The 22,293-nt window shown below is 37.8% G+C and overlaps 1 protein-coding gene across 3 annotated transcripts in view; it reads left to right on the forward strand.

The window, feature by feature from the left end:
* The window catches only part of LOC117435307 (enhancer of filamentation 1-like), an 85,002-nt gene that overhangs the window by 53,465 nt on the left and 9,244 nt on the right, over nt 1–22,293 (forward strand). For all 3 annotated transcript variants that reach the window (XM_034058364.3, XM_034058362.3, XM_034058363.3), the window contains exon 2: nt 11,717–12,148. In XM_034058364.3, coding sequence (XP_033914255.2) covers nt 11,723–12,148 — 426 coding nt within the window. In that variant the 5' untranslated portion in view covers nt 11,717–11,722. The remainder of the gene's footprint in view (nt 1–11,716; nt 12,149–22,293) is intronic.

Raw genomic sequence — 22,293 nt, forward strand, 5'->3', positions numbered from 1 at the left:
ATATATATATATATATATATATATATATATATATATATAAAATCTGTATCAATGTTTGTGTGCGTGTATTATATTTTTATATATATATATATGTGTGTGTGTGTGTGTATGTGTGTATGTATGTATGTATCAGTGTTTGTATTATTAGATGTCAGAATTATTTCTCTATTATCTCTTGAAGAGATTAAGTTGTTATATTCTGGGGGTCAGATTTTCAATTTGGTGCTTAAAGTAATTTAAACCCAGCTTTACAAGAAAAAAAAAAGTAATTGACATTGGAAGCTTTGGGTTTGCACATGTAGTCATTCTTAATTAACTATATTTTGCTAAACACTATTTTTAAGATGTTTGTTCAATCTTGTCTTTTACCCTTTTTCTGGCATGTTACGAATTAGAACATAATATATCTCTTCCCCATCCCAAAGGTATCGCTGGAAAGTAAAAGCCAGTTGTCTGGCATTTAACATAAGTTAAATGCCTGCCAAATAAAAACAGTTTGCAAACACATTACTACGCCTTAAAGGTATCCAAGCAAGCCTATCTCATAAGTACTATAAATCAAATAGCAGTTTGATAACACAATGAGTCATTGTTTTACTCATATTTCAAGCTGATAATTGTTTTAACTCTGCACAATGTCAGCTGGGATATTAGCACAGAATGTATACACAACACTAGTCTCCTGGTATTGCATGGTCAGTGCTATGATTCAGCAGTATTCTTTTGTATGTACTCCATGCTTACAGCAGCTAGTTAATTTGTGTTTTTACTATTTGTGTGTGTTTCTGGTATCATAAACACATTATTTAGGAGGGTCTGGTTCATTGCGCATAAGTGCTTGTTGCAATTAACATTATTTACACTGTCAGGAGGTTTGAAAATACATGTCGTCATTATTTTTGTGCTCAGCATCATCTTGTTTAGTAACTATAATTTAGTATATGTGTTTGATGAAAGCTAGCATTGTATATTATTCCAGATGTTATTGGTTGATTATCTTCCAGGTCTACTATCTTTCTCATGATGTTTCCAAAAACAAGTTTTGGTGTTAAGGAATGAAGGAATGAAGCTTGGTGCTTTTTGCTTCAGAATGAATATTTAATTATTTTAGCTCATATGTCTTTATACCCCTAACTATTAGATTGTGAATCCAAAATGCAAATGAAATGTAACAGTATTTCATGTTTAGTTCAGTATGTTCAAACTTGACCATTGCTGCCAGTAACCTTACTTGCTTACTCATTCAGATTAGTACTTATACTTGTTATCGTACCATAAAAGGAATGTACGTTTCCACATTCTAGCACATAACATATATGTCTGACCTCAAAAGTGAGGCTTAAAAGTCTGACTGAGAGGCCACGCTGATTTGTATATACCACCCCCACACCCCTTCTTCAGCTAAGCTGTAGTTCACCACTACAGTATTATTATTATTATTATTATTATTATTATTATTATTATTAATTTCTTAGCAGACGCCCTTATCCAGGGCGACTTACAATTGTTACAAGGTATCACATTATTTTTACATACAATTACATTCTTTTTTACACATTTATTTTTACATACAATTACCCATTTATACAGTTGGGTTTTTACTGGAGCAATCTTAAGTACATTGCTCAAGGGTACAGCAGCATTGCCCCCCACCTGGGATTGAACCCACGACCCTCCGGTCAGGAGTCCAGAGCCCTAACCACTACTCTACACTGCTTCTGCAGTTTTAAAATGGGATAGGTCAAATATGAATGTAGCTGAATGGTCTTTCATGTACCATAACTGGTTGTTTTGTTCTGTTGGTTATAAGTAGATACACGTGTGGCCTGAACACAGCACAAAAAGGTTGATCACCATGGGACAAAGTCAAGGTCATGGGCAGTTAACTGAAACACATTTAGTGACTAACTGTTTGCCATTCCAGATACTTCTAAAACGATTTCTAAAATCTCTCGGAAGATTGTAATCAATTGTTTCTGTGTTAACAGAAATGGCTATATTAAAATTGTGTGTAAGAAAAAGAGGTGGGGGGGGATGGGTGAATGCCTGAGAAAAGACACTTGTATCCCAGGCATCGAGATGCTCAAGCTATTTTGTTTTGTGCTGGAAAAGTAATGGCTGGCCTCTAGGGGCTCATAGCCATTCATTTTGTTTACTGTTTGCATTCCTGCCCCAAGCCTCTGGTTGTTAAGCTGTAAGGAGGTTGATTCTAGTTGTAGTGCATGGAGATCATAGGTCAGATGTAGTAATGGTCCACAGCTTGGTTTATTGGCTACCTTATAAGGAATGTGATTCAATTGTATTACCTGGCGTTTGTTAAAAGGTTTTTGTGGTATTTTTTGTTGCAAGCTTTTTTTTTTTCTATTTAAATGCTTTTTCTTTTTTTGCAATTCAGTTTCCTTTCAACTGTTTCAAGTCTTATGAAGTTGTGATGTGCCAGTATTCTTAGTAATGTTGGGGTCATGTTGAAGTCTAAGGACTTAATGGCGTTTTCTGTCGTAACCTTGGACAAGTGTTTTTATTTTGTTTTTTTGGCACTGCTCTAACTGGCTTATTTCTGTTCTGAACAAGAAAATAAATTAATGTCCACTGAATGGAATGTTGTTTGACTCGTGAATGTTTAACTAGTTAGACATTGCCCATTATACACATATGAATATCGGGCAGCATTATTGTAATTCTTTGAGATTGCATGTGGAGGTCATTAAAAATGTTACATAAATAAAATATGTGTATGACCAATGCTTAAAGACACAAAAGCTTTCATTGTAGCTCAAAATCAGTCTTTGCACTGAAAGAAAATACTTTTATTAGAATTAAAAAATGTTAAATATGTTCTTGTGGCAAAGTGGTGAATACGTGCAGGTGAGTGCAGTGCAGAGCGGATTAATCACACAGACAATGTTGTACAGGTGCAAGGGTGTTTATTTAAATTATTAAATGTCCAGAGCCTCAAGGCAAAACCTGTAAACAATAATGAAAGAAGTGGTACAGCGGTGTGTAACACTTCTGTTTATAATCCAGCGGGTTTGACCCGTAACCCAAAGTCCAGTTCTTTCACCCACACAAAACACATATACACAGACAGTGCGTGATTTCGTTAGTGGTGCAAAGACGGTTCCTGTAGTGGAAAAGGTGAGCAGTGATGTCCGGTTTTTACTCTGGCCTGCGGCTGCAGCTCCGGATCGTTTGGGTTAGTATTCTTTGAATACAACAAACACAAGACAAACAGTGTTAACACACAGACTCACAAATAACACTCACGGTATTCAATATACAGGCTCCTTTTCTAGGTTGTTCCTAACCATATGCAAAAAGGAACAGATCACTTAGGACATGCTCCCTATTTATACCCTCGCCCATGACCCATAGGTTAACGAGCGCATCTGCTCCTCCGGTCCTCGGATGCCACGACGCTTACCGTCTTGGTCAGTGAGCTTGGATGCCGTAGCTCCGCACCCTTCCTAAATGACCGACTTCCATCTACCCTACGGAATAAATTGTCGTGCCATTTGATTAAGGGTACTCTGTTCCTTCTTTCTAGTGCCCTCACAGGTCGGGAAGGAGATTTAACACCAAGCATCATTCGATCTCTGTCACAGTCCTACTTCTTTATTCATTTTTAAAAGGTTTCTTCCCTCAGATTATCTACAAAGCTCTGATTGATATTTTCCAAATGTTAACAAATTGCTGTAGCAGCCTTTAAAAACACTTTGTACATGATAACAGTTCATTCTATAGTTTTATCTTTGCACAAATTAAATAAATTCCCTTTAAAGGCACGTTAGTTTAGTGTTTTAAAGTTTATGCTGTCATGTCAGGTTCAAACTGTGTACAGGGACACTTTCTGGTTTACAGTGTAGAGCATCTTTAGCACTTTCTAGGTGACTGTGCCCCCAGGACAACTGGATGTGTCATCCTGCCCTGTAAGTCCTAAATAAAAGAAAAGCTTAAGATAAGAAACCAGGGTGTGTGCCAGTAGGGATTAAAAATCCCAGTGTAGGATGAAATCAACAGGACAACAAGACTTTGTTAAAGTAGTCTCTTGCACTACTGTGCATCAAAGATGTGTCTAGTGGATACAGGCAGGTTCACTGTTGACACACTCCATTTCCGTTACTTTAATAGCACAGTAGTGTTCGGTAGTATGACCCTTAATGGATAAACAGAGGCACAAAAATATTGCAAACGGATTACTGGCTGGTGGTTGTCCTTTGGCTCATGCATCCACCTTTTTAATAATTTATAAAATAACTGATTGTGGATAATACAAATTCATTGTTAATTCTGTTTATAATGTTATTGCCAAGGAAATCCTCCTGAATGAATAGGTAAGCAATAATACTTGGCTAGTGCACTCTCAAGAACTGTGGTGGTAGGTACTAGAATCTTTTTGTGCCTCCCCCTGCCGAGTTTCATTGATTTGCATTGAGGGTTTTTTCCACTACCCACAAAAAGTGGCTTTATAACCACTCTGTAAATTACTCGCTCAAATAACTTATTTTATCTGTTCTTTCTTTGAAACGGTATAAAGGTTTCTACTTGCTAACATCCTGTTAATGTAATTGTCTAGTGCTGTATATTGCTTAATCCTGTTCAAGGAACATGAAAAATGTAGGCCTCCATTGTATATTAGTCTCTTTAAATAAAAATAAAAAAAATACTTTTTCTTATTGAAATATTTCCAAATATTTAGATTAAATGTGTTATGTGAAAAACAGTGTGTGATGGTAAATACGCCACCACATTTGATTTACGAAATTTATATTTTCAAGCTATTTTTTTTTCTTCTAAAGTTACATATCTGTATCTGCCTTAGTTTGAATCTTCAGCTCGGGCATGATTTCATCCAACACACAAGATTCGCCACCACCCAGTTACAGCATTTGGCCTGAAAGTCTCAGACCTCCAGCCTCGCCCTGTTTCAGTCTGAAAATAATAATAAAAAAAATGTGGGAGTAGTGAAAAAAAAACCAATTATGATTGCAGGAAATGGGTGGAGTACAAAATACACAAGTGCTGGCAGGGTCACACACACTAACAGCGGCCATCCACATCAACCTCCTCCCAAGGGACCGGAGCTGACCCAGGCTTTGCTTTGATTAGGTTTGCCTCATTCGTTTGGCCAAGTAGTGCAAAACTACTGTCTAAATGGAAGGTACTGTCACACATTACTTTCCAGCTCTCCCTGCATTCACACCAAGATAAGAGGACGGAAATTGGTAGGTAGCAGTACTCTGATTCATCTCATCACAATGAGTTCTTGTCACACTCCCCCCCCCCCCCCCCCCCCTCTGCGCACACACACACACACACACACACACACACACACTCTCTCCTGGGAATAGTCACAGTACATGAAGGGAAAGATGAACTACTGGAAAATAAAATAGTGAGCATGGGGGTGGGGTGGCTTCAGAGCTGAAGTATGTGACCTGGAAATGTGTTGCCACCATGTGCTTTGATGTAAAAGAAATAAACAAATCTACAAACAGGATATTTCAATTGGATAACCAAGAATCTGAGTGATCCCAGTCCATTTGTGAACAGTAAGTTGGTGAATAGGGCACAAAATGTTTAACAAATATTGTTTAAACCATGGTCAATTTGACTACAGTAGGCACTTCTAAAAATTGATTTTGATGGTTTGTTTTCTTTTGTTTTTTACCATTTTTTTATGATAAACATTGGTATCATTTACCTGCTACAAATGCCCAGCCAATTTACAGAGGGTTCATCTCTGGTATGTCATCGGTCTGCTTTGTATGGATCAGTGCATTTTACCTGATCAATATAATTTGATAAACTTCCTAATCAGGAGGAAATATATTAGATATTTATTGGAGACAGAGCACAAAATGTGGTGGTTAGCGCTTAGCCAAATTATTATACTAATCTGCTAAGGAAAGAACTATATTGGCATCTAATAGAGAAAAAGGGCCACACTGTAATTGATTCTGTTTAAATAAGAACTGTAAGTTGTGATTTGAACTGCTATCTCCCTACAGCTCCAATGGTATCTCCCTGCATTAACATTTAGTTTTGAAATTTGACTGTACCCTATGCTTCAAAGGTTCAGAATGAACTTGATTTTGATTGATTGATTAGATTGTTATTTGGAAAGGGCAGCCTTTTAAATGAATCTGCTTGTAACCAAATGGTACAAAGATGTACTGTATGGTGCAGATTTGTTTTATTAAAATGGGTGACAGTGTAAATACTTTACTAATGTTACACCCAGTCAGAATGCTAACCCAAACTAACACTAATTTACCTGTTGTGCACAGTTGTAATAATGTTCACTATGAGCTGTTCTTAACCACAGCTCACATTCAGGGAATCCAGCACACATTTTTTAGCCCAAGGCTAGATTATCTGTCTGACTTTCAGTATGTATTTAATTATAGGCCCAGTCCATTGTTGCAGTGTAAGAAGTTCTGCTTCACAGCATTGGCATTAACTTATAGTGGATTTTACACTGGGTGTGAGATCATTTGGGCAAAGTCATATTAATTAAGATGATGGGTAGGTTATAGGCAGCACAGGAAAAAAAAAACATGAACAGTAATGTTTGTTATTACACTTCCTTCAAAGAACATAGACACTTTAATAATGTTAACAGTCTAACAATACACTTTAATTGGCTTCTGCTTTGTTTCTTTGATTTGATTGAATTACAGGCATGTCAAATGTGTACTGTGCTATTGTTTTTCTTAATAAAAGATGTTTGTTTTCAAAGCGAGATGAATAATGCGTTCACCCCATAGACAGGTTCCTGCTTCCATGTGTGCTACGGTACAAACCCAATGGTACAAACCCTAGCTCTGTTACATACTTTCTTTAAAAAGCATTTTCGTGAGAGTTTTCTCCGTGTACAGGTGTCCTTTTCTACCTAAAACATAAATATTATGTGAGAATAAGGAAGTTTCACAAAAATAAGCACAAAAAACACACACACTGACCTGCAACTCATATTAATTAGTTAGTATTTGTAAAATTGATAAATGTTTGCCTTAGAAGTGATATGTGCTTCAAACAGTTATGTTTCATACACTTCAGTCTAATACACATGCCACAGAATGTCCACGAAAGACTCATGGGAAGCCCCTGAAATTAAAGCGAGGGAACCAGTAAATATTTGATGGCTCACAAATGTAAATGTGGACTGCCTTGGCTGATTCTAATACAACCGAATACAAACCTGCCCAAGTAGCTTATTTAGTTTTGCAAACCAAACAGTAATTGAAAGCAGAAGTTCTTTGTAAACCAAAGTTGGTCTTTCAACATTCATATAATGAAATATGTTTTAGCTAGTGCATATTCAAATCTTCAAGAAAGTGTAGTGCACAGAAAGTGTTGGGACTAGCTGATGAAACCTCAGATATGTTAAAAAAACGAGCTACCTTACACTGTACATTAATAGCAAAAGTATCATGTCCTAACATCTATGATATCCAACTCTTGTGTGAATCCCAAGTAAAATAAAAAATAAATAATAAAAAAATAAAAAGTGTTTACCAGTAATATGGATTTGAATCCATTCTTTGTTTTTCACCAGCTGACCAAAGCAGTTATTGCAGAAATACAGCTTTTTACCTCCTTGATGTAAGGATCATAATTTGTTCATAATAAAACTCAGAAGCACCTTTTTGGTGCAGTACAGTTGGAAGCCAAATTCTACATGGTTATACTTTAAATCTAAAAAGTGAGAGGATTGGTTTCCTTTAATAGAGAAACATAGCTCTCTAAAACCACTGCCTGCTGGTTGCCAGAGACCATAAAAGAATTTGCTGTTGGTTTAATGTGCCCTGCGTTGACCAACATCAAATTAAGCCTTAGCAACCAGGTCTAATGTTGTCTTGCTGTACACTACAAACTATATGTTTGTGGTTTGTCAGCATCTGTGGAGGCGGTGTATGTTACTGCAGCTTTCTCATTACTCATTTGAGTATCCCGCCTGAGCATAAACAAAATCGAACAAGCTGCAGGTAGGTGACAACCTTACTCAAGTGATAGTTATTTACAATTGTATTATATGCCTCTAACTAGCCAGTCAGGGCATGCAGTCATCTATAATGTGAGTCTTTACATTTGGTGAGCTGGTATCACCTAAAGAATGTGTCCTCGATCCTCCACTTTAAAGAGTTCTGCAATTCATTAATTATCCATTGCTAAGAAAATGAGGACATGCTGAGGCCTCTTTTGAACATGAGATGTATTTGAAGATAGAACACTTTTGTTAGCAATAACACTTTACAGTATGTATCCCAATTGTAATGAAATGTGTAAGTTCCTTTGCAAGTTCTTCTGGGTATCAAAGTCTAGGCCATGGTGACCTGCTGATGCGTGAGTTCTGACCTCTGATTGGTTGGGTTAATAAATGGCTTGACTGAATTTTTAGGAAACTCAGCCTGAACTTTTGTTTTAATGCAAGTTGTTGCACCCACTAGGAATGTACAGTAGATCAGAGAGACCTACATTTTCACACAATGGACTCCAGGTAGGTTGAGTTACTGAAGTCTATGTCTTGAACTGCCCAAATTTGATTTCCATTTGTATGAGAGTCTGTTCTATATATTGGTAAACCAAGTTTTTTGTTGTGTTTGTGCGAATGTTTAAAAAAAGTATTTGAATACATTGGAATGATCCCCATTTCTGTACATGGTATTTCACTTTTGAGATCTTGGTTGCTGTGTACTTTTGTGATCTTTGTGTCAATAGCTCTGCAGCAAAGGTTATTTGACCAAAGTAATTTTATAAGAAGTTAACATAGTTATCTCTTCGCTAAACATTAGCTATCTAGAACTGTTACTAGATATCTAATGTTTACTGCTGTGTGCTCAGTTTACAACGAACCGCTGTGAACCCTGCCCATGGTCTTTTGTCTCTCATTTCTGTTTATTGTGTGCATTTCACAGATGACTGAGAAATAGCCCTAATGAGCATATTTACAGATCATTAGGCAAAGGTTTCATTGTCAGCTGCTTGAAGCTCCTTATAGGGCCCATGTTTGACAGCCTTTCACTCATAGCCTTACTCATGCATATCTTACAGATGAGCATAGACAGGCCGAATCTGTATGGTCGGTTGTGTTTCTTTTAAAGCCTTGCTTGCAACATGCTGCTTGTGTCGATCTGGAAGACAGGGCCTTGTTATTGAACATCTAATTCGAGAAACTGGAGAATCATGGCTGGCACAGACTGGTGTGGTTTTGAGTTTTAAAATTATAGAATGATGCTGTACTCCCTAATTTGTATTTACAAATAAAAAAAATGCTTGTCAGCTACTATTTCACCAGATGCTCTTCTTCTTTTTTTTTTTAGTTTTGTTGATGTTACCATATACATTTTGCTGCCGATTCAAATTATAAAAAGATCTGTTTTAGGTGATGACCAATATCTTTCTGAGTGATATTGGAATTGCGTGGCAGCTCTCAAATTTACTGGAATGCTGCTGATACTACAGTAGGCTGAGTTGAGAAAAATTGAAGATGATAAGCTCAAAAAGGGTCTATATTTGTGTTTGGGTTCATTTCACAGCGAACCAAAAAAGTGGTCTATTTCCAAGACAATAATGAATGCTATTCCTCAACCTAATGTGTACAGTACCTATTGGACTGCTATCAACAGCCAATATTCATTCATTATTCAAGTGCATTTGCATGTTACTTGTACTTCCTGAAGAATGGAGCTTCAGAATAACAATACTTCTCTAATACTTCACACAGCAGTAAGTTTCCCTTCAAGTTTTAATGGACATTTTTTGTGCACTTGAATTCATTTCATGTGGTAGAATCTAATTAGGTTGTCTCGCTCAGTGTGGTGCCACTGAGGGCAACAACAATGGGGTCACGTTTAAAACGTGTTCTGTGAAAAGCAGCACTCTGGGACAACACAACAATACTGGCGACCCAGGTGGCAGGGAAGTCATTGGAACAGAGATAATAACCCGTTTTAGACGGTTCACATGGGAATCTTTAATCTCTCTCCTTGGAAATATAGCGAGTGAACAATCCATGGGAAAATGAAACCTAGCTAAGAGCTAACTATGTTAACCTCTTCTAAAAGGAATGTGAACTGGAAGGAATATTTCATTGTCTTCTGAACAGTTCAAATAGACAAAGTGAGCATCCAAGGATTAAAATGTGCCATTACGGCTATATCTTGTTTAATTAAATTGTTGATTTATTTTGGACAATCGGCATATCCTCTAGATATAATTGTGCTAATGATCTAAAGTGGATTGAGAAAAATACATAAAAGGTTCAAAGCAATAAGACTGCAGGCCAAAGCTATCTTGTGCCAAGTTATCAGATAAAGTACATGGATTCTATTTTGCAATAGCTATACTACTGCCCTCCATACTGTATCTGGTATATTTTGAATGTAGGATAGATTTACAGATGTACAATTTAAAAGAATAATGTGCCATGTCTGGCTGACCCCGTTAGTACCACAGTGTATTAGTACTACAGTGTATTGGCTCTATTAGATCTGCATTACTGTATATATGGAGAGTTAGGTTTAGTGATCAACTAACTGTTCAGACGTTAGTCTACAGTATGCGAGTAAAGCAGAGTGATTCATCGACATGGGTTCAGCCCCATATCAGGTATGGCAAATGGAAGGAATTGAAGGTGTGCTCATTTGCTAGCAGGAGTCTAATTATCTTTTGTGGCTTTTAGACATTGGATCAACAGAGAACTGTGGTATAAGCACATTCTGTAGTAGATACCTGAGTTCTAAACCACTCGCTGGTACTGTAACTCTTTATATTTTTAAATATAGGATAACTTCGTCTTTTAAAAAAAATAAAAAGTGTACAACTGGTTCAAAAATTGCATTAAGTCTTTAGGTAGCTGAGTACGACATAAACAATGCCCCACATTCTGTGTTGAAAATGTGAGACCAGAAATAAACTAGATGTTACTTCATGTCTTTCTGTTCCCTGGCACTAATGTTTAAAATAGATATTTATAAAAAGTAAAGCCTGTTAGGTTTTTACATTATTCATTCAAGCTGCCATAAGGTTGTGAAATGGTCTCATTTCTGGAGGTGAAGTGTTACTGGGACCAAAATAAAAACAGAAGTGAAACCTGACCTGTAAACCTGAGAATTCATAGCTCTGTTCTGTACTTGAACATATGTTCCAAATATGATTTTTCCTAAACCCCAAATGCAGAATGGGTGAGGCTCAACTCATGTTTTTATTGCCTCAGTCTAATTCTGATAAAGTACAGTATAACTTCAATAGAAATGAAAATATGCAATTCCCATGTTTGGACACCATACCATAATTAGCGTTTTTTATTTGCTGTAGCACCTTCTAAAGTGTGTCAGTTAACATTTAATCCTGCTTTGTGTGATATTTCAAACAGCAGTAACTGTACATTAAAAAACTGGTTAAAGTCCAAGAGTTGTGAAAATTGCTGGCAACTATTCAAACCATGATGAGGATCAGCAGCCAACATCTTGGGGTGTATAGCGAAACACAGAGAACTAAGGACTGGAAGACAAGATTCAGGTTTCAGATATATGCCTAGCCACTGACTTACTGTTTAACCCTTGGGCGATTGAAATGCCTCCTGAAAGCTTCTTTGTAAACCAGATATAAGACATGTTAAATTCCATACTTCATTAACCATCTTCTGTAGTAATGTTAGATCTCTCTAAAACAAGTGGGATAATTTATCCCATGTTTTCTTTTGTTTTTCCAGAACCTGATGGCAAAAGCCTTGTATGACAATGTACCAGAGTCCCCTGAGGAGCTGGCATTCCGCAAAGGAGACATCCTGACTGTGATTGAGCAGAACACTGGAGGCCTCGAAGGATGGTGGCTCTGCTCTCTGCATGGTCGACAAGGCATCGCCCCGGGCAACCGCTTGAAGCTCCTTATAGGGCCCATGTTTGACAGCCAGTCCCCCAGCCAGACGCCCACAACCCAGTCCTCCCAGCATCAGGGTTGCCCAGCACCCATCACACAGAACTCCTCTTTCAAAGACTCTGTTTACCAAGTGCCTCCATCTCATCAGAACCAGCAGAGCATCTACCAGGTGCCCCCCAGCCACCGCTCAGTTGGCAAAGATATATACCAAGTGCCTCCCTCTGTTCAGAGGAACGTCTGGGGTACGGATGGACCTTCCAGCAAGGTTAGTGTATGGGAATTATAGAAATGTGTCGCTTTTAGAAATTATAGGATTCTGAAAGCCCTGGTTTGAGAGATGCTGCTCACCAGTGAGTTTCTTTGAAAAAATTAATACTAATTCATTCATTCATTCATTCATTAATATGTTCTTGATTATTGTTACGTTACAGTACATCTCGCCATCATTTCTAGGACAGTTTGTGTTATTCAGTATTTACTATGGTAAAAGCATAGCAAAGTGTGATAAAGTATAGGGAAACCATGGTAAAGCATAAGTAACCAAAGTAATGCCCAGAGAGGTATGGTAAAGCATATTAACTGGACTAAATGCATAGTATAGCCATGGGAAAGGCATACTGCGCAAAAATACCGTGGTAAACTTTTATAAGGGCTTGTATAGACCAAAAAACAAGCTCTGTTAGACGTCGGCAAAACCTGTGTATGCTGAATGGGGCATGACAACCATCGGCTAGCATTAGTCATTTTATAAGATATTTAATTTCCTACAGAATCCTTGCCTTTTTATAAACGCGATTAGGCTTGCTCAGCACTGTTCTAGGAGCAAGCTTGCTAATGTGTTTTTTCTACTTTGAGTGTTCTGAAAAGTGTGTATGTATCAGCAATCTGTGCATTTTGGAAATTGGAAAATTAGATCAGGATCAAGTAGTCGTCGGGGGGGGGGGGGGGGGGATAAATACGGTTATTAAAACTGAAAGAATGAACTAGATGTTACTATGATTTACAATAATGACAAGCTAACTACCAATTAAGTTGCTTACTGAAAATTGTATGTTTTAACTTTCCCGGTGGTGGAGAAATAAATATTAATTTGTGCAGCTTTATTGTGAGCCCGCATAGTACTTTTAGCAGGAAGTAGTACAGGTTGTTTAATCTTATTTTTACAGTAAATGAGGAGTGTAAATACCAACAAAGTTTTCAAAATGTACGACCGATCTTGTCTGTCTGAAGGAATATAAACTGCCTGGGATTTCTACTTGGATGCAAGTTATTCACGTAGTATATACCGTAATGTCGTGCCATCCTAATGCGCGAATGTGCTTAGGTGTTACATCGTGTTGCTTTCTGCGTGAATGAAGTTGGTGCATCAGTATATGTGTGCTGCCGGTTTTCCCCTCTGCACCTCTCCATGCTTCAGTAAATTACCTAATTTCAGGTTCTCCACCAAACTGGAAATTTACAACTGTGCTACTCCTGTAAACAAGGCAGTTCCTCCAGGTGAAATATTATGTTTTTGATGGATGGACAGACAGGCAGGTGTCGAATTAAAACATGCACTTTTTTTTTTTTTTTGTTAGACACAGAGAGTCCTCTGGGTGACCGTGGAGTTAGTCCATTACAATGTGTAGCTGCCTAAGGCTCCTATCAGCTTGAACTTTAATTCTGAAGTTAGTTAAAAACACTTACTGTTGGGAGCAGCTATATACCCCAGGGACAGAGGCATACATTGATCTCCCTTAAGTATTTAGTGTCTAACAGCTGCATATTTTTTTACTGGTAAAGGTGTTGCCTGAACCAAGCAGTAAATAAGAAAAGTCCTGAAAGCCTGTAAACAAAAGTAGTTTTGCAAAGCGAGAGCATTTACAATGCTTGCTGAAGAGATTTGTATTATTACCCAGGGACTTGGAGGAGGACAGGACAGGAAATGCTTGGCTGAAAGGTACTGCAACTTAAATTCTCTGTCCAGTTTATATTGGCAATAAGGTCAGACAGTTTTTACTTCCACCTCTTTTCCCTTTTTTGGATAGGTTTTATAATCCAAGGCTTTTTTTGCATTTAGTGGGGGGGGGGGGTTATAATCCAAGGCTTTTTTTGCATTTAGTGGGGGTGGGGGGGGACCCTAAATTAATTTTTATCACATAAGAAATTGGGAGGGGGGCATTTTTGTGTTGTAACAACTTGCACACTTGCTGTACTGTACATTTAGGACATAGTTTAAAGTGTATAATTTAGGTTGGTGTGCATCAAACAGACAGCAGTGGATAAGAAGGAATTATCACTTCAATGAGCTAAAAAAAAAAAATACGGAGACAGGCAACTCCCTAAAAGAGGGCTAAGCAAAGACAGAATATATAAAATCCCATACCAATGCGAAGTGTTTTCCTTCATTTTATTTGTATACACACTATACTTCTATATAAAGAGCCGCTTATGTAAGTGTGATAAAACCTGATTATTACATTAATTCCCAAATGTTATTGAGAGTATCAGCATGAGATATTTTGAGGAACCTGTTTTGTCTGACCATGTGTCATGTTACATGCACTGTATATATGTACAGTGGGAGAATGTCATGGTGATCTACTTTCTCATGATAGCAACAGCTCTAATTTTGTATCTATAGTCGTGATTTATAGCCGTGACAGGGGACGTTGTAACATATTCACCAGTAATATTCACTCATGTTTGATATAAAATGGTGGTTGTTGTTTTCCTATTATTGCTGGATTGCTGTTGGCTTTTGGTGATTCAGCAGTGGTATTAGTTTTTTTATTGGAAAGAAGACTTTAATACTCTTAACCTCTATGACCTAACCAAAAAGGAGATTAGGTTACTAAGACAAATTTGTTTTTTGCGACATCATACATTTAAGTACGAAATAAATTAATAATATACCTTTATGGCTTTCATTGTAAAAGTAAACCATACTGCTTTACCACTTAATACTTCTGTGTGTTGATGGCACACTATTAGCTAGTTACTTCTCAGCCTGTTGTGGGCAAAATAACAGTGAAGCCATAACATCATCTAATTTTGGCATATTACCAATGATAAACTTTTGAGTTCCCAAGTCTCCCAGACAAAGCTGAGTTGCATATGCCCTTGTCTTCAGATGACCTGGTTTTAATTAGGACATTGTTTCCCGAAGTGCAAATAAAGTGCAGTAGGTGAAGGACTGGAAGCAGTTGGCATCAGTGCTCTCCGGATGTACAGCAGCAGTCCTCTATAAATAGGTCTTGTGAGAATTTAGCATGGAAAAATATTAAGCAGGCTTATCATTGGTTGGGGCAAACTTCAATAAATCTGCATACCTGCTGTATGGACGCTCATGGTGAAAAGGGGCAGAAGGGGGGCTGTGCCTTTTTGCAGACCTTATGAGGTTTAATTGTTTGTGTTAGCCAGTTTTCCTTTTAAAAGTGCCAGTCTTCCCCGGTGTATTTACTGAAGAGGTGAAATCACTGGGTTACTATTTGCTAACAGGGGGGGACTGAAGGCATGTTATAAAGATTTGCTTCGGTACGTGCGTTTTGTGGCTACTCCTATTCATCCATATCATAATTTAATAAAACATTTTTATAACAAGTGTTTGTTTGCTTTTGGCTGGTGTACACTGTATACTGTCAGGGTTTATGGTAATTGTGCACTGTATACTGTCAGGGTTTATGGTAATTGTGCACTGTATACTGTCAGGGTTTATGGTAATTGAGCAACAATATTGTGCCCTCATCGCTCCCAGGCATCTCTCTTTTGTAACCTCGGTGGTATACCTAGAGATGCTAGGTATGGTGTGTGGAGAAGTCTTCCTGCAAGAATGGGGAGAAGGCGCATCCTTAGACAATTGAATCAACAGACATTGCAGAACCAACATTCATAAGCAGTTTCCTATAAAATTCTATAAAATAGCTGAGGGAGTGGGGGGCATTTTGAGCACTATGTTGGCAGTTGAGGGGATTCGCATGGTGTGTAAAGGAGCCAGAAATGTAATTGTTCTTAGGGTGTTGCCTTTTTTTTGTTCTTTGTTCTTGTTTTTTCTATTTCTATATTACGACTTAAAGACTTGAATCCCTGCGTCTTCCTTTTTAAAGAATTGTGTTGGAAGCTATCATTATTTGTCACACAACAGCGCAAGTACCAAGTACCAAGCCAAAGGAGCTTCCTGTGCCCTGCGGGCTTATCTTTCTATGTGTAGAAGTGAGTAAAAGTGGATGAAAAGCACAAGTGATTATTCGTTAATCTTGTTTTCTGCTGACAGGAGCGGGGGTTTTAGATGCAGGCAGCTATGCGGGCCCCAAGCCACGAGTCTGGCTGAGCAACAAGGAGCTGTCTGATGTTGTGACTTGCAACAGGGTTTGTTTTTTTAAACAGGATGGTACTTTTTATAAGTCTGCTTCAAGCTGAGTAAGTAAATGATCTCACCTCCCCACCCATAGCTGAGCATTATACAGTACAGTCACTGATGTTTATTATGTAAAAGTTACATTCTGTACAGGAATCTCCTCTGTTTTTAGTACCCAAGGGGCAAATTTTACTAGGAGTAGCTGGCATACTGTACAAAAGAGTGTTAAATTGTACGGTCTTTCTTCAAGATTAAAACACACAATGCTGTAGATGTGCTAGCATATAAAACTGTACGTCAAACATTATTAAACCTGATGAGACTCTAAAGCAAACACTCAAGTTACAGTAAACGTTTTCTGTACACTTTACAAGCAAATAAGTTACATTATTATATGTACAACCACATGCAATATGTAAGTTTGGCTTTATATTGTATGGAACTTCCTTGTTGCCATATTACACAGGACACAAACTGGTAACTTAGATCTAGCCTTCATAGCTAGACGTCTGGAGACAGGTGTTTTTTTTTGTGATTCACAAGTTACCGTTAGTGTTGCAGTGCTGTACAATATTTTCAAGTTTTTTCTTTTTAAGGTGGAGGGTAACCACATTTTTAAACTAAAACCTCATCATCTAACATGTTTTTCTTCACAGACAGACTCTCCCTTCCCTCTGTGTCACAGCAATATCTTTTCTCTTATCAGAGGTGGATAAATAGACATTCTCTCCACCTGCGCCAATAGGGCCTGGCTCTGTTACTGCTCCATGTAAAGAAACAAATACTGCTCTGCATCACTGTCCTGCCTTGTTTATTTTAGATCGTACAAATACTATTTCACAAAGAAAGTGACGTAGTGTAGCCTTCATTTTATGCTTTACAAAGCACGTACAGTACTGTGACGCAGTTGGATAAGGTTTACAAGGAGCCTATAAAATAGCTGATAGTGTCTGAGCAAGTCTAATTTAACTGTATAAGAATTATATTTTAGCTATTAGATACGATCTCTATTATTATTATTATTATTATTATTATTATTATGTATTTCTTAGCAGACACCCTTATCCAGGGCGACTTACAATTGTTACAAGATATCACATTATTTTTACATACAATTACCCATTTATACAGTTGGGTTTTTACTGGAGCAATCGTGGTAAAGTACCTTGCTCAAGGGTACAGCAGCAGTGTCCCCCACCTGGGATTGAACCCACGACCCTCCAGTCAAGCGTCCAGAGCCCTAACCACTACTCCACACTGCTGCCCCCCCCCCCCCCCAACAGAAGATATTCAAGTAAAAATGCAGATTACAGTAGTGGGTAGGGGTAGAACAACTTTTTTGCCAGTCAATTAGTCAAGGTAGAAATAGTCGACTAGTCGTGATTTTAATACATTGTGCATTTTTTTATAACACATTGTTGTTTGCGCACTGTATTTTAAAACTGTTTGTAATATTTATTAATATTCTAAAATATAATTTATATTTAATGGATTGCAACCACATGGTGTTATGGGAAGACAAAAGGAGCTTCATGGAGCCATTTATATGTCATAATTAAAGAGGGGGGAGGGGGTTCATTAAGCAAACTTAGTTAAGGAAAGTGAACCTAGTTTATCGCAGCATATACAGATTCTGTACCACGTTGATATATTGTAGGATATACGGAATTGGAATCTCTATAGAAATGGGGCAGACGATTCCACTGTCGTATAATGTTTTCATTGGAAGTGTTTCCCATGAGCTCATCAAGTTTTTATGTTTGTAATTTTGGAAACACTTCCCTTGCAGTTGTACCGGAAAGATAATGCAAGGCTACAGGTCCTGTTATAGGGGAAAATAGTCCTCATCAAAGGTTGAAAGCAGGTGGCCTCAAAACACCATTGCAAAGGAGGGCAAAGGTTAAAAGAATCTCCCTTCTTGCAGTGCTGCCTCTGGTAGGCCTGGGTGCTAATGAGTAAGCCTCTCTCTGAGGATAAAGGGAGTGCACCTGCTCTTGTCTGTACAGTGCTGCGGGAGGGCTCTGAGGGGGCACTAGAGGTCACAGTGTGTGTAGGGAGACTTTTCTTTATGGCCTGTGTCACCATGTCCTTTTAGATGTCTGCAGAGAGAGCTGAATAGCGGGGTTAACCAATTGGTTGCAGCAGCCACTTAACAGTATTTTTTTTTCCCACGTTTTTCTTGTTTTCCTTCTCATCTTTGAACCAATTGATGGGTATACACCAAGGCAAAGGTCTTTCCAAAGTCCACTCATTGACTTAATCCTAGATGCTGAGACAGGTTAGGGAAAGGTTTCCCATGGTGGTGTAATTTGTGGATTTGAGGAGGAAATACAAAACCTTGTAAAAAGTTTGTTAGAGGTGCGTGCAAGTTTCTTTATGGAAAGGCAAGCACCTAGTCGTAATTGGATCCTCTATTAGATAATAGAAAAGGCTGCAAATACCACCAAAACTTGCAGAAAAAGCCCAAAGGAAATTATTTTTTCTTCATCTTAATTTCACTGGCAGTTGAAAAGCTGTGGCTGTCAGGCCAATCGAAATGGAAAATGTAAGCGAATAATTAAACACATTTGTACCATGGTAAGTTAGAAGAGAGTATATCCGAGAAAGAAAAAAGGGTCTTCATACTAAATAAATTAAATAAATGAGACACAGTAATCCGTCGCATATCCGACTGCGGTGGGACCAGAGTAAGGGCGGATATGTAAAACTTTGGATGAATGAATCCTGTTTTAAATACTATTGTACACAGCTGTAACAATGAATATATTTGCACAGTTATTGTTTTGAGATTCAGCTTTTATAAAGGAGCTCCCCTAAACCCCTTGTTTAGAAAGATACAGGGTGCTTGCGACTGAGCACATACAACACAGTGTACGAAAACGTTGGTAGGATCTACAATATCTGAACTAATCTATTCTGTTCAATAATAAACTAATGTTGCTGAAGAGATTGATCCTGGCAGATAAACAGTTAGGGTGGATATGTGACAGACGGATACGTAACGGATTACTGTACTTTTAAAATAAAGTTGTCTTCTGCTTCCAATTTAAACATGTCAAATACACTCCTACTGTACAGGGAGCTACTTGGTAATGAAACCACTTTGTACTGAAAGCTGCAAAATGCACCTGCCTTCTGAAAGTATCTCAAAGGCGTGGATCAAATAATGTATGGAGTCTGAGAACAAAGGCTTCTAAAAGGGCAGCCCAGCAGTAAAACAGCATTAACACCTGGGTTCACAGGCTTGCAATAGTGATTTTTTTTCTCATCTTTTGAATCAATATTGACATACTTTTCAGTGAAAAGAATTAGGAGGGGCTTCACCTTTCCTGTTTGTTTTCCTCAAGGCTTGGTAACTAGCAGCCATGTTGTGATTCACTCTCATTACACAAAGAGAAAACATGTACAAGTTCCTTAACCTTGAAATGCTTTAATTTTAGTTTGATGCAGAATTCTGAAAGGACTGAAGCAATTTTATGACTTTGATAGCTACCATTCTATAACTATATATTGCCATTCTATAACTGACTGAACATTTGTGTGACTGGAATGACTGCACAAAATAAATGGGATGTCCAAACTACAATGATACTATAACACCCGCTACTACTGCAGAGATTTAAAAAGAGGCTGGCAATGCCAATTTTCCACAGGGGCTGGCTCCCTCTGTTTCCATTTAGTAACGGGCTAATCTTTAGCTTCACAAATAGGACAGCCGGGCATAGTGGCAGGACACAGGAATGCTCGTGTTGGTATTTGTGGGCATGCCATCTGTGTCTGTAAAGATATAAACAAGCAAGACGAGTGGTTTCGAATGTACTGTTTGGTTTATGAGAAACCAGATGGTCACTCCTGAAAACAGGAACAGCCTTTGTAGCTTATTGACATTCCCCAGGAAACTGATTCACAAACACCACCTTTTTTTGGATATGGTTAATGTGCCTGTCTTCAGATTAAAGCCTGTAGGTCATTAGTTCTCTGGAATGTTGTAAATATGATTCTGTATGGTAAGAATGTTGGGGGTGCGGTATACAGTAGTCTACTTTAGTGGACTTATGCTTTGGTTCCAGAAAATTAAGGACATTTCTAATACTGATTTAAATGGCGCTAAGCTATTCAATCTTAAGCCAGCAACTTTATTTTTAATACATTTAGGTCACCTTTTTTTTTTTTTTTTTTAAATAAGAGTACCCAAACAATAACCTGCATTTCCCATGACCACAGATTTATTTCTCTACAGTACTGTATTTTAATATGATAAGGTTCTTTGAAACTTGCATTGCATTTGATCCATTAAGGAACTACTGTACCTCATCAATGGATGGCATCTGTTCTGTAAAGGGGGTGTGAGGATGGTTATGTGTTTAAAAGAAGAACGTATGGTTTCTATTCTCCGGGCCTCTCTGAAGCCTGTTAATTGTTTCCCATTACTGTGAGCTGTAGGGGCACATGGCCCTGTTCCATCACTTCCTGATGAGTACTAGAGAACAGCATTCCTCACATAGTTCAGTCTGCCGGAGTGCTATAGTCTCCGCTCTTAAGAATGGAAAAAAAGGAGGCTTGATGGAAGTTTGGGGAGTCGGCAAGCTAGACATTTGTTTTAACACTTTACTTTCTGGAGAGAGAAGCGTCTGCGTTGTCTTTCACTTGTCCATGTGGCAGATTTGCGATGCAGCAACCCGTCTTGGTTGGCGGAAGAGTGAATATGACAAGTAGAATTTGGGAGGGGATGCAAGCCACCAGCTTTATAATAATTATCATAATGCAGAAGTCTGTTTACAAGTTCCAAATAATCAAGCAACACCATGCATGACATTAATGTATTCCGCTGTGTGGCTTCATTTTGTTTAAATTGAATTATTTTAGTAAGTAACATGCAGTTCTTTTTTTTAAAGCCTTCTTTCTAACAGACTAGACTTCACAGAAGGTTAGTGAGATATTGCAAATGGTTGCAGTTTTTAAAACTGTTCCTTTTATAATACTGTGCTATTCACTTGAAACTAAAGGTAAACTGTGATAGATATAGATGTAGTTAAATCATACTGATTTGTTATAGAGGCAACCAATTGTCTGCCATGAATTAATCCAATTATTTTGACTGTTAAAAAGCTTGGCTCTCGATGTATAATTAGGTCTTCTGTTTTTCAGTTTTTATTAACTTCATTTTTTCGATACCCCGAAATGTTGTTTTTTTTTTTCTCTGGGCTTTAGCTTTTTATATAATGTACGAATTGATTATTTTCAATTTCTTTCCAAAATGCTTGGGCGTTTTTATTTTTATTGATTTTTCCACAATATGTATAGTAACTCGACAGTACTTGCACACTTAAGTTGTACCTCCTTTCCTTTGCTGTAATAGTCAACAAAATCCTTCTGGTCACGTGCACATTCTTCTGGGGTTTTTGTGTGTCCAGGCATTTTTTTTTTTTTTACATTTCGCCACAATTTGCAATTTTGTTTTAAATCCTCCCTATCTAACTGTAATATAGCTTTCAATCCTGCGAACAAGTCTCCATTCCTAAATGTAAACTCGTTTTAAATCTCGCAAGTGGAGTCTCCAATAGAAATGTAGAAATTTGCTGCCACGCAGTAGTTGGGGTGGGTTTAAAGTATTCGGATCGAATCAATTCTACAAGTCAAAAAGGAGGGACATTGCCCAACTGCACAGGGAAAGATAGTATTTGTTGTTGGTGTGTTGTTTTTTTTAAACTTGAATTCAGTAACTATTTCTGGTGTTTATTGGCTATACACAGATTTCACTTTTTTGTATCTGGGGGTTTGCTGTCGTTTTTTTTTTGTTGGTTAAAATGTGATGTACACTGCTCTCCTTAGTTAGGAACAACATAGCTGGGTACCTTGTTATTTGTATTTGTATTTTCTTGTTATGGTAAGAGAACAAAGATGCCTTTGTGTGAATATCAATTTACAAAACATTAAATTTCAATTGTTTTTCACTGTTGCATACAAGAGAAAATGGCTTGGCTGGATAAATAAACACTTGTCTAAAACAACATGATTAGAAGGGGCTGCACTTTTGTCTCTGGTTTCTCAGAAAAACAATTAAACTGACCAAG

This window comes from Acipenser ruthenus, chromosome 3 (genome assembly GCF_902713425.1).
Source record: "Acipenser ruthenus chromosome 3, fAciRut3.2 maternal haplotype, whole genome shotgun sequence".
Taxonomy (NCBI): domain Eukaryota; kingdom Metazoa; phylum Chordata; class Actinopteri; order Acipenseriformes; family Acipenseridae; genus Acipenser; species Acipenser ruthenus.